This window comes from Plecotus auritus (genome assembly GCF_963455305.1).
Source record: "Plecotus auritus genome assembly, chromosome: 9".
Classification (NCBI taxonomy): Eukaryota; Metazoa; Chordata; class Mammalia; order Chiroptera; family Vespertilionidae; genus Plecotus; species Plecotus auritus.
In genome coordinates this window covers 35228423-35241154 of record NC_137783.1, presented here as the reverse complement: position 1 = coordinate 35241154, position 12732 = coordinate 35228423, and the positions used below count along the sequence as shown (strand labels likewise).

The following is a 12732-nucleotide window of genomic DNA, read 5'->3' as shown; positions in this document are numbered from 1 at the left end:
TTTCAAATATTCCCATGAAATACAGCCTGATACAGTTTCAACACAGGACCCAGCTTATCCACAAACAGATGCTGATTGGAAAATGGGAGACAGGTGTGTGCCCCAACCAGGAAGGCGGGGGGCGGGGGGGGGGTCGTCACTGAGCACCACCAGCTGCTTTGAGTTCACATCACTAGCCAAGATGAACAACATTCTGCTCCAGTGGGAACCCATTTTCATTTCCCTGCATAGCTCAGTTATCGTACGCTTTCAAACAAACGCTTCAAACCACATACAATTAGCAGCGACTAAGGGGATGATTTCCTGCAGCAGAATGGCTCTGCTTGGCCCACTGTAGACAGGCTTAGCTACCTGCAACAGTTTTCATACTGTGTCAAAACAGTGACATGACTCCTTTGCGCTCCATCTCCATGCGTGCGAATTCTTTTCTCAGGAGAAAAAAATTTTTCCCCTTGTTTTAAAGATTTAATGCCTGATTTAGGTAATGAAATTTCCCTTCTGGCATTTAAAATATGGTAATGAAATTTCCCTTCTGGCATCTAAAATAAAATGTGGGTTTTTACACAAGTTTCCAGGAATACTTAAAGCATTAGGTGTTACAGGATAGGTACAGACATAAAAACATTTTAAAAACTGAGTAACTCTGAATGTCTGCTCACTTTTTTTCTTTCTCTATTGCAGCAAGAACTCAGTGCCTGCTAAGCGATGAGACTGGCAATTCGAGGTGCACTGCTGTGTGGAAGGGACAGCTTTGGGAGATGGTGGGCCCAGGAGAAAAAAACCTGCCTTTACCGTAACGGTGTCGAGGCAAGGCTACTTGGTGTATTAATAACATTATTTAAGCATATTATATTTATTAAAGCAAGAATAGCTGTTAGAAAAACTTCAAGACTGCTGAGAGTATTTTTTTGGTCTCAAATCAACACTGAATGGGTTTGCTAGGGTTAGTGCTTTAACTTTTCATATAAAGGCTACTAAGAAAATGTACAAGAAAGAAGTGAAACTAGCCTGATTTAATACAACTAACTTCAGCCTGTAAGACGGGAGTCCATAATGAGGCAATAAATATCACCATGGCTATTAAAATGACTGGCTCTATTATCCTAAAAAACGGAAGCACTGAGATGGCGATGTTCTTTCATCTTCCTATTTGCTGCCTTAGATGTGAACATAGGTCCATTTGTTGCCCTTGGTGGCCGCAGGCTAGGTTTCCTTTGTGTCTGCGCGAAGTAGGTCTACACTGTGGGAAGGGTGGGGGGGGGGTTGTGCCTGCTCTCCTCTCGCCCTCTGCACACCCCTCATACAGATTTGCAATTACTTTTGGAAAGGCAAGCTGGGTACTCTATCTCCAGGCACTGGTGGCAATATTGCAAATACAAGGGAGAGCAAACACATAAATTACAGTCAGCCTGCTGACTTCACTCGCAATGGCATTCTTAATTTAGAAGAACAAACATAGCTGAAAATAAACGTCAGACGTTGATTACTGATGCCAAAATAGGAAGAATCTAGGAAACAAATCCATAGAGTCTAACAATAAAAAAAAAACAACAAAAAGCCAACAACAAAATGGATTGATTCGAGTTCTGCTGCTTTTCACCTGAGCGTAGGGCCTGACAAGGGAGAAACATACCCTTCAAGATGCAGCCCCTACGGCAGAAAGGAAGGGAACTGGGTAAGCAACTGGGAAGTGCTTTAGTAATGAACGGTATACCTAGTCCAGTGAGTCCGAGGCCTGCCGAGGCTAAGATATCCAGGCTGGGACAGGCCAGGCCGGCGGGGCACGATGCTGGGGACGGACTGGTTGCTATGGTAACCCCACTGCTTTCAAGTCCGAGGAGACATTTCCTTGCTTCATACATATTTAAGGCATTTCGTTCAACACTTTTCACAATCACAGACTATGAAAACACATAATGGGAAAGAAAAAAGTGACATGCAAGTCGTCTACAATGAATTGGGGAGGTGGGTGAGAAATGAAAACCGTAATAGGAATTCCACTTAGGAAATTCATTAATGCTGCTTTAAAAACCAACCGCAAATTCTAACCACTTATCACGTTTCCTCCTTTTGGTAAAAACCTACAATGTTAGTTGCTATTTATTGGGTGTGTCCTGTGTTCCAAGCAGTGTGACGGAAGCCGCACATATACTCCAATTCCCACCAAAACCTGATGATGGTGTGGAAATTATTATTCATATTCAGTGAGGACAGGGACGTACCCAACCTCACAGCACAGCTGTGCAGGGCAGCCAGCGGACTGGAACTCGGGCCCATCTCTGGAGCCCGTTCTCCTTCACATCCTCTTGTTTCTGTTAAAGCTCCCTCCCGACCCCCACATTTACTCATTTTTACAAAACAAATCAAACTTGTCTCCCTACAGTATATGTACTGCTTAATAATAGTCACTTACATTTGACATTTATGGTCTACTAGTTAACTAATAGACCGTGAGGTACCACTATTCCTCACTGATGACATATCTATGGCAAAGCTCATACTAAAATAAACTCCTAAACAATAAATCTTTTTTCTCAATGGACTCATCTAGAAAATTGGAAATGTGAAACCAAGGGGGGGAAGCCTCCAACGAACAATAAAGAAAATTGGCGGCTGAGAAAGCAGTTAGAACAGGAGTGAGCAGGGGGCCGGGAGGCATAATTAAATGGCCCTGGGATGCTGCCACAATGTATTTCCCCCGACTTCCGCTCACTTCCTGGACCCCAGGAATTCTTGTGTCTGTCCATCTTATGTGCACAAGTCCTCAAAAGTCTCCTTTCTCTCTCTCTCAGTCCTGGCATCCACAGTGACTTAATTAGCCAGGCATGCACGAAGCTTCACAATACATAAAATTAGGGTCCTGTTCTCTCACATTAAATGCATTATAGCAAGTTCACCAGAATCAATGCTATCTTTCCATTTACAGTTTTCTTTTGAAGAAAGAGAACTGGACATTGAATACCACATCATTTACATATACACAAAACTGTATCTAATATATATTATACATATACCATTATGAGTATATGATAAGACTTATAATTTAGAAATTTAAAAATAGAAGACATGACTGGTGTTTTACCTGCTATAAAAAATGTACGTTAAATGTTACCACTGAGTACATGTCATTATGCAACTTGCTTTTCTTTATTCAACACCATTCTTACCCTTCAATTTCTGGTACTAAGGTTCTTCAGAGTGTATAACTAGAAGCAGAGTTGCTGGGGGCAGGGTCTCAATGTCTTTAGTGTGATCAGATGGTCTCACATTGCTCTTCCAAGTGATTGTGCCTATTTGCACAATATTAACACATTGCGGACGGATCACGAGAATTCTCACTTCATATTACACAGTGTTTTACAAAGCATCATACTTTAAAAAGGTATTAGCTTGTAAGAACATGTAATAAATAACTTCAAAATGCAATGGGTATTTAATTTTAAAGCATGCCTTTAATATGTATGTAAAACGTTTTTTGTACTCGTTCAATTAGAAACTTATCTGGCCACTGGATAAAGCTAGCAATAAAACTACTGGTCCGCACTTGTGTTAATAGAGAAAGATTCCTGTTTCCTGACTTTCTACTAGCATTGAATATCATCGGAGTTATCCCATTAACTTGTAACTGTACATGTAATTATTGAAATTGTGCAACATCTTAAGGGAGAGGTTCCAAGAAGGCTGAACTGGGTATAATTCATTCCTAAATATATTTATTATTAAAGAGAATGGGGCACCTATACTTTAAATCTCCAGGGCTAGCACAGTGACTCACAAATAGCAAGTAAGCTAAATATTTTTTTTGTAATTGTATTGCAATGTGCAATCTACCTAATAAAAGAGTAACATGCTAATTGACTCTACCTTCGCGACACCCACCAGCCAATCAGGAGTGAGTATGCAAAATAACCCAACAAAGATGATGGGTTAATTTGCATACGCAGGCGCCAAGCAGCCGGGGACGTTCTGCACCACCCCAGCCGCTCTGGGCCTCTGGGCAGCGTGGGAAGGCGGAAAGGCAGCTCCAGGCCGGCGTGAAAAGGCAGTTCCAGCTGGACGAAGGTGTTGCCAGCAGCCAAGGGAAGGAAGGCCCATTCTTGCATGAATCATGCATCGGGACTCTAGTTAACATAATATTTAGCTATATCAACTATCTGGAAGCTTAGTAATATTTAAAGTTACGAGCTTGCAAGTTAATTTAAAAAGGTGTTCTCTTTCCTTCTCATATATTTATAGAAAAATAATGGTCACTAAAAATGGACTCCAAAAACCAACACACAAATAAAGAAAATGGTGATCAATAATGAATGTTGTTACAAATTTATATTTATATAAAATACCTAAATATAATATATAATGACATATATAGAATATTTAGTGCTATGAATATGCAAATGCATGCTTATATGCAAATAAAACAGAACGTGATATGACACATGGTTCTCCGGATCCAGACTCTGAACCAACCTTGCTCGGCTGCTTCGGCTTTGGTTTAATACTAACGAAGACATCCAGCTGTTCCATCAACTGAGCAATAAACTGTGGGTCAACTTCAATTTCTTCCTTCATATCAAACATCAACACAAGAGGAAGACAACCCTAGGAGAAGTCACAATAGGAAGTGTAGGAGGTTAAAAAGTTACTCATCTAAACATCTGATAACTTAACATGTCTACAAATAATGCAGTATTTTACAGATCTAATGAGTAAAATGGGAGAAAAAGGTGAAGAGATTAAGAAAAAAACAACAACAAAAACCCTCATAGATACAGACAACCCTCTGGTGGTTACTGGAGGGACATAGGGGTGGTGGTGGGAGGTAGAAGAGGGTAAAGGGGGGCAAATGGTGATGGACGGAGACTTGATTTGGGGTGGTGAACTCCCAATACAGTATACAGATGATGTATTATACAATTGTACACCTGAAACCTATAAAAAAGATAAAATAAAGAGTAAACCAAAGTATTAAAGCTAAATCGGATACCTTCACATAGCTTGGAGGACTGTGTGAAAACAATGCTGAACGGCAGAAACTATTTTCTGGATGACAAGATTGTATGTGTCTTAAGTGTCTGTTTTTGGCCCTGAATTTTCATTCATTCGCCACCTGGGAAAATTCCTCTATTCTCTGGATTCAGTGTGTCAGTGATGCCAGAAACTGGACTCTCAACCTATCGAGGGTACTCTCCCTGTGCCCGCGCTCAAAGACGGACAGTGCTGGCTCTGCACGGTCTCCTGAATGAAGTCTAAACAAGCGTCAACATTTAAGATCTCCAACTGTGGCCTGCCTATGTTTGTGCCGTCACAGGTATGTGTGTGCATGCCTGCCCCTTCCTCCAGGCTGGACCAGACCAGTTTTTAAAGTGTACGCTGGCGTCTCAGCTCATCAGAAGGCTTCTTCACCATCCCAAGGCCTACTCTTCTTCTGATGCAGCTCAAACCTTTCCTCCTCCCTCAAGTTCACGGCGGCTACTGTCCTTCTTTGAACTACCTCCCTTTTAGCACTGCAGGGTTTGGTACTTGTTCTTCTCTCTGATGTTCTGTTCCTGGCCCCTGGTACCTAGCACAGGAAAAATGTCACACACATTTTCTGATGCACAGGATACTCAGTGCTAGCCTAATGAGTGACGTGTTTTGTACATAAGTATCAGGAGAAGGTATCATGAAACATACTAGAATTAACATGAAATTACTATGTTTCATTTCTCTTGTGGGTAGAAGTGATTTTTGTAAGGACAGGGCTATAAAGAAAAGGTTATGGTATTTAAAATACAGGTTAAATCCTTTTAATGTAGCTCTCCCTCCCTCCCTCCCTTGTTTTGATATTGTGCAATAATATGTTTCATTGCATGCTTGTATTTTTGGCAGGTATGGCCAAAGTATGAATATAAGTTCATAACTGTGCAGAATGTTTGAAACAGTTTACTGAACTCAAAGTAATACCTAAAGAATTTGAAAAGCAGACAAAAATAAAATGAATAAGCATAATAATCTCTGTATATGAATATGCTATGTGATTAGTAGTATACCAAAAATAGCCTGATAAACTAAATTGGGCTAAAAATATCATTCACAACAAAGTAAAATTCATAAAATTATGTATTATAATCCTTAATGATTATAATGAGTTCTCATCTGTCAGAGAAATAAAGTCAACCAGACAAAATGAGATTTTCTAAAAGTTTCTCACAAATGAAGTCTGCAAATTAATGAGAGCAAAGGCCATACCTGAAGCTACTGATTCAAATGTCACTAAAGGTTAAGTTCTAACAGAAGAATACAACGGTGTTTTTAATAAAAATATCTGAGTCCACATTATGTAAGTCCATTTAGTAACTATACATCAATCTACACACTGGGTTTTTAAATGAATATAGGAGGACAGAAATACTGCAAATTATAATTAGAAGCAATACTGAGTTATATAACTGCTATTTTTCTTCAATGAATGACACTCAAATTTATGGCTCAAACAGAATTTTTAAAATTATATTAGAGATTATGAAATGTTCAAATGTTTCATGCTGCCAAAATCTATGTCTTTGAGGGTAATGTTTAAAATGTACTTTTATTCTTCTGTTTAAATGGAAGACTTTCTTTGTCAGATGAAAACTGCAAACTACTATCTGTGGTATGGAAATAATCACCCTCCACAAAATACAGTTATTTCATTTTGAACCTCTTCTGTATTTAGTCTAAGTTTTAAAAAAGAAAAGTCCTGCAACAAAATCTCTCACTAATGTAATGGAACTCAGCCTGGGAGGCACTATTTACCTTATTCTTTTCCTTTTCCCAAGAAGCTTCCTTCCTTGACCTGGCTTCCAAAGTGCTTTCATAAATACCACATAAGGTGTGTCAACAATATACACTGTACCCAAAGAGGTAAAAAAAAAAAAAGTAACATGGATTTCACTAAACCTACCATGAGATATTGCCTTGCAAGACAGACAGACTCAATGGTGCCCTGGAGGTAGACGGTGGATTTCTTTTGTGGATTACTGGGGTCAGGAAAGTGGATCTGAGCACCTGTTCTCTGCATGATATGTTTGATGTTGCTTCCATTTCGACCCATCATAAAGAGATGATGCTGAGCTGCGATATCTAGCTGTGTGCTCACAGGAATAGCAGATGCCAAGCTCCCGGCAAGATGCTCCAACAGCATGGCAGTTCCTTCCTAGGAGAAAAGGGTGGGACAGAAATATTCATGTAAATAACTGTCCATATACAGGGAAAGTCTAGTGCACTTCTTTCTTTTTTAAATTCTTCTTCTTTTTTTTTTTTTTTTAGAGAGAGGGGAAGGGAGATCGATATGAGAGTGAAACCTCCCGCACGCCCCCTACCGGGGATCAAGCCCACAACCCGGGCATGTGGCCTGACCAGGAATCGAACTGGCACCTTTCAGTGCCTGGGACGACACCCAACCAACGGAGCCACTCTGGCCAGGGCTCTAGTGCACTTCTAAGAACTATGAAAAATACAACACATCATATAGACCAGAATGTAATACAAAGGAAAATTCTAGAAAACAAACCAGTCTAAAATCCTTTAAAAATAAAACTTGAGCCCGGCTGGCATGGCTCAGTGGTTTGGTGTCGAACTAAGAACCAGGAGGTCACAGATGGATTCCCAGTCAGGGCACATGCCCAGGTTGTGGGCTCGATTCCCAGAGTGGGGTGTGCGGGAGGCAGCCGATGAATAATTCTCTCTCATCATCGATGTTTCCCCCCCCCTCTCTCTCTCCCCCTTCCCATAGGAAATCAATACAAATATATTAAGCAAATAAATAAATAAAACTTGAATAGTTTGTTCATGTATGATGTTCGGCATTCTCTCAGTCACTTACCTTCACAGCGCTAGTGTTATTCTGAGACCCTCGGACTATGACAGTAGCACCATACATTCGGGAGCGCTGTTTAAAGGACACTGAAATGTTGTATGTTTGTGATATGTGCTGGATGGAGGGGGAATTAGGATCGGGAACCGGCTGAAGAATTCCAGCAATCGGCAGCTCAAACATCAGCACCAAAGGAAGCAGCTCCTGCAATGAAATTGTGAGAACCCAAAGCAGATAAATTATCAGACGCATTTTCATCCTTTTCTGAAGATGGAATTTTAGACATCTATTCTTTTATTACAGATGTAAACTTGGGTAGGATATATAAAGTTTCTTAAATGGCAGGAGCCTTTTATGAAACCTTGAAAGTTTTTGTAACTGCCTGTGGCATTTTCCTCGGGACTCTGATTTCAAAATCATCAGAGAAACTGAGTCAGGTAAAATCCAGAATGTTTCGAAGAAACTTTCTGTAACACATTAAACCAACTTTTTCACTATGTCCCTCAGACTGAGCGCATGATTTCATCATAAATTGATAAATTACGATAGTTTTAATCCTCTATAATGAAAACGTTGCTGACAGTGATTTATAGTATGAAAGTAACAGTTACCCGAATTCTAACTCGGGCAGACTCGACTCCTGCCGGTTGTCCTGCTATAGAAACCTGCAAAGATAAGGATATACAGAGTCAGATTTAATTTAATTGCGCCCACGCCTGCTCTTCCAGTTATCGACATCCTTGCTACTCAAAGTGTCCTCCAGGAAACACCCGCATCGGCGTTATCTGGGAGCTTGTTAAAAATGAAGGCACCAACCCAGACCTGCTTAATCACAATTTGCATTTTAATGATCTGCTCAGGTAATACGTGTCAACTGATCTCGATCACCCCCTGCACTTACCTGACACCTCACAGCCCCCCTGAGGCCTTGCTGCCTCCTTCGTAATTCCTCTGTTCCCTGCATTTTCTCCTGTCTGTTTAAACTCCCTGCAGACTAGAGGCGTATCAACACGCAAGGAGGCTGAGGCTGCTGCTCTAGGTTCTCAAGATGCTGAACTACTTCCGTGCTAGTTGGTAAAAATTTTAAAAAAAATTGTTGCTCTAACACCCACCTCCGGCCCTCTCCTGGGATCCCCTAGACCAGTGGTCAGCAAACTGCGGCTCGCAAGCCACATGTGGCTCTTTGGCCCCTTGAGTTTTTAGCAAAGGCCAGCTTAGGAGTACCCTAATTAAGTTAATAACAATGTACCTACCTATATAGTTTAAGTTTAAAAAATCTGGCTCTCAAAAGAAATTTCAATCGTTGTACTGTTAATATTTGGCTCTGTTGACTAATGAGTTTGCCGACCACTGGGCTAGAGGTTCCCAGGATCCACCCACTAAAGAATTAATCTTGTTATCAGGGTCAGGGTGGGGGACCCAGGGCACTGCTCTCAGGATGCACGCTTATGCCATACCAGCTTCAAATATTTTGAAAAATGCCCTTGCTTTTTATCATGGCTTCCAATCCAGTTCCTTATGAATGTGGCCGACACAGCCTCTAGTGTTGTGATGAGCAGAGAAGAGAGAAAACTTCTATATAACACAAATAACATTATCTGTTCTTCAAGTACTTAAAATGCTTCCATGTGGATAGATGAGTTCCATTTGTTTCCAAACACAATAACCAGGAAATATGTGTATGAACTAAAGAGAGACATTGATTTAGAAGTACAAACTGATAGTTACAGAATAGTCACGGGATGTAAAGTACGGCGTGGGGAATATAGTCACTCATCCTATCTAATAAAAGGGTAATATGGAAATTAACCATCACTCCATCACAAAGATGGTGGCGCCCACTCCTCTCAGCTCTGCTGGAGTCTCCCAATCCCGGGGGGTGGCTTCTGAGAGTGGGCAGCATGAGCGGCCTGGTGGAATGCTTGCTTCGTTCCACCCCAGCCGTGGAGGGCCTCTGGGCTGCGGAGAGCCTCTGGGCAGCAGGCGCAGAGCGGCCAGGCCCCCCAGAGAGCTACTGGTGCACAGATTCGTGCACAGGGCTACTAGTGTTGTAATAACTGTGTATGATATCAGACGGGTACCAGATTTATTGGGGTGATCACTTTGTAAGGAATATAAATGTCTAATCACGGGCTTGTACTTCTGAAACTAATATAATAGTATATGTCAACTGTAATTTAAAATATTTTTTTTAAAAGAGAAAGGCATAATTATGTATGTAGCCTGGAGGACCATGGGAGGGATGCTGCAGACAGAATCCCAGCATGGATGGGTGCCTGGGTGAGGCATGCCTTACCTAATTCACATGCTCTCTGAGCCTTTCCTTGGGGACTTCATTGTGTGTTGCCATCACTCCCTCCCCTCTCTCTTCTACCAACCATTCTGAGATCAAGAGTTTAAAGCCTACCTATAACTCATCCCTTCCAAAAAAGCAAAACCCTTTCCATCTCCTAGAACAGGGTCATACAATCTACCCGGCATACCATCTCCACGATTGTTTTTTTGCTCTCATCTCCCAGAAAAGATATGCATATGGAAAACTGAGGCTGTAAAGATATGCATATGGAAAACTGAGGCTGTAAAAGATATGCATATGGAAAACTGAGGCTGTAAAAGATATGCATATGGAAAACTGAGGCTGTAAAAGATATGCATACGGAAAACTGAGGCTGTAAAAGATATGCATACGGAAAACTGAGGCTGTAAAAGATATGCATATGGAAAACTGAGGCTGTAAAGATATGCATACGGAAAACTGAGGCTGTAAAAGATATGCATATGGAAAACTGAGGCTGTAAAGATATGCATACGGAAAACTGAGGCTGTAAAGATATGCATACGGAAAACTGAGGCTGTAAAAGATATGCATACGGAAAACTGAGGCTGTAAAAGATATGCATATGGAAAACTGAGGCTGTAAAGATATGCATACGGAAAACTGAGGCTGTAAAAGATATGCATACGGAAAACTGAGGCTGTAAAATATATGCATACGGAAAACTGAGGCTGTAAAGATATGCATATGGAAAACTGAGGCTGTAAAATTCGTTTTATAAAAATTCATGAGAAAGACTAAGTACCTGATTGCTTTTTTCTGCTTGGTTATTCCTGTTGGAATCTGGGAAGTGGATGTGGCATCCTGTTTCTTCCATCACTTTTTTTATGTTATTGCCACCTTTGCCGATGACGTGAGAATGTTCTGTATGCGAAACGTCCATCTTCAAGGTGACCCGATTGCTCTATGTGGAAATAACGTATTATTTCTTGATGTGTGAAAAAGGGACAACTCCCTAAAACATCCCTCCTCTCAAGGGAATAGTTTTAACAAAAAGTGAGCCATGGCAGAGTGTACAGATTTCCTAACAAAATCATCTTAATCTGTAAATGTTTACTTTCTATCTATTTCTCTTGGGCTATAAAAAAGAAATTCTTATTTTAAGACAAATTTGTCAGAAGAAATAGAAAGATATACTCTTTACCAAAATAATCTTTTAGAAAGCAGCCTTTAAGTAAAATCAGCTACAATTACAAATAACTCACTTTTTTCTTTAATAGATATTATTAATGAAACATTTAATTCAAAAAACTAAAACCAGTTGAAAACACAATTACAACACTGACTATATATACACATATATATTAATAGGACTATACTTATGTACACATATGTATATGTTAGGACTGTAGAACTAAGGCAATAGGAAACTAGAGATTAAAAATAAAAGTGATTTAAACTAAGTAAAGAAGTATTTACAAGCATTCTCACGACTTCTATATTACTGTGTCAAACTTTACAAAGTAGACTTATTATTCTCTGGTGGGAACAAGAGTGAGAAAGAGACCACAAAGCTGAAAAATGATCTCTAATAGAAAAATGGCTTAAGTGAAAATACAAAGTATGAGATTAGTTATATTAAAGCAAAATGTAAAATTCTAAGACATAATAATTATGGTCTGGTTGGTATTCATGTATTGAATTTTGGGAAATTTAGTGTTATAAAATTATAAAGACTACCATGAAATCTTTTCTCGTTTACAAGAATTTCCCTGAAATTCTTCAGTCCTTAGGAAGCAAAATTTAAAAATCAAAAGACAACTAGATGTTAAAAATTTCAACAATTTTACATCTTCTCAATTCTTAAATTTTAAACATATCCATTCAATACTTTGGTTAGTTCTTTGGTTTAACCTTTGAAATACAAGAAGATACTCTTCTTTGGTGAAAATTCTGAAATAGTTAATAATTATAAGGTAAAAATTCTTTAAAATAACAACAACAAAAAAAGAACAAGAAGAGGAAGAGATCAGAAACCATTTCAATAAAACAACAGGTGGTAAAATAGTGAATGGTTAAGAACCAGAGAGCCTGGATTTAAATCCCATCTCCTTCCTCACTTATCAGCTAATGGACCCTGGTTAAATTCCCTAATAGCTCTTTGCTAAATTATGAGAATTAAAAAATTAGTATCTTTAAAGTGCTTATCAAGGTAAGTGATTTAAAGTGTATATTAAAATTAAATACTCACATGAGTGTACATTTTTAAATACTTAAATTTCCCTATTATCTGCATGCATATGCTTTCAGAGAAAGAATGGACAAGACAAAGTGTCAACTTTATGCCGTCACACAGAGCTATACAGAAGATTATTTTGGTTTTCTACTGGCATCATAAGGGCAAACATTCTAATTCTTACAACCTTCATTACTTGTCCTATGAAAATCATATTTTTGAAGATGGCATATACATACTACATACATACATACATACATATATATACACATTTGCACACATACATATACGTGTGTGTATTCATACACATGTGTAAATATAATATTCCATTACTCAGCCAGCAGGAGAGACTCTATTCAGATTTCAAACAGAACTTTACATCCACTG

The 12732-nt window shown here is 39.4% G+C and overlaps 1 protein-coding gene across 2 annotated transcripts in view; it reads right to left on the bottom strand.

Moving 5' to 3' along the window:
* BICC1 (BicC family RNA binding protein 1) overlaps window positions 1–12732 on the bottom strand; it is a gene marked incomplete at its 5' end in the record, with an annotated part of 255932 nt that overhangs the window by 24043 nt on the left and 219157 nt on the right. For both annotated transcript variants that reach the window (XM_080688594.1, XM_080688595.1), the window contains 6 exons: window positions 1715–1901; window positions 4468–4599; window positions 6923–7174; window positions 7844–8038; window positions 8446–8499; window positions 10915–11073. In XM_080688594.1, coding sequence (XP_080544720.1) covers window positions 1715–1901; window positions 4468–4599; window positions 6923–7174; window positions 7844–8038; window positions 8446–8499; window positions 10915–11073 — 979 coding nt within the window. The remainder of the gene's footprint in view (window positions 1–1714; window positions 1902–4467; window positions 4600–6922; window positions 7175–7843; window positions 8039–8445; window positions 8500–10914; window positions 11074–12732) is intronic.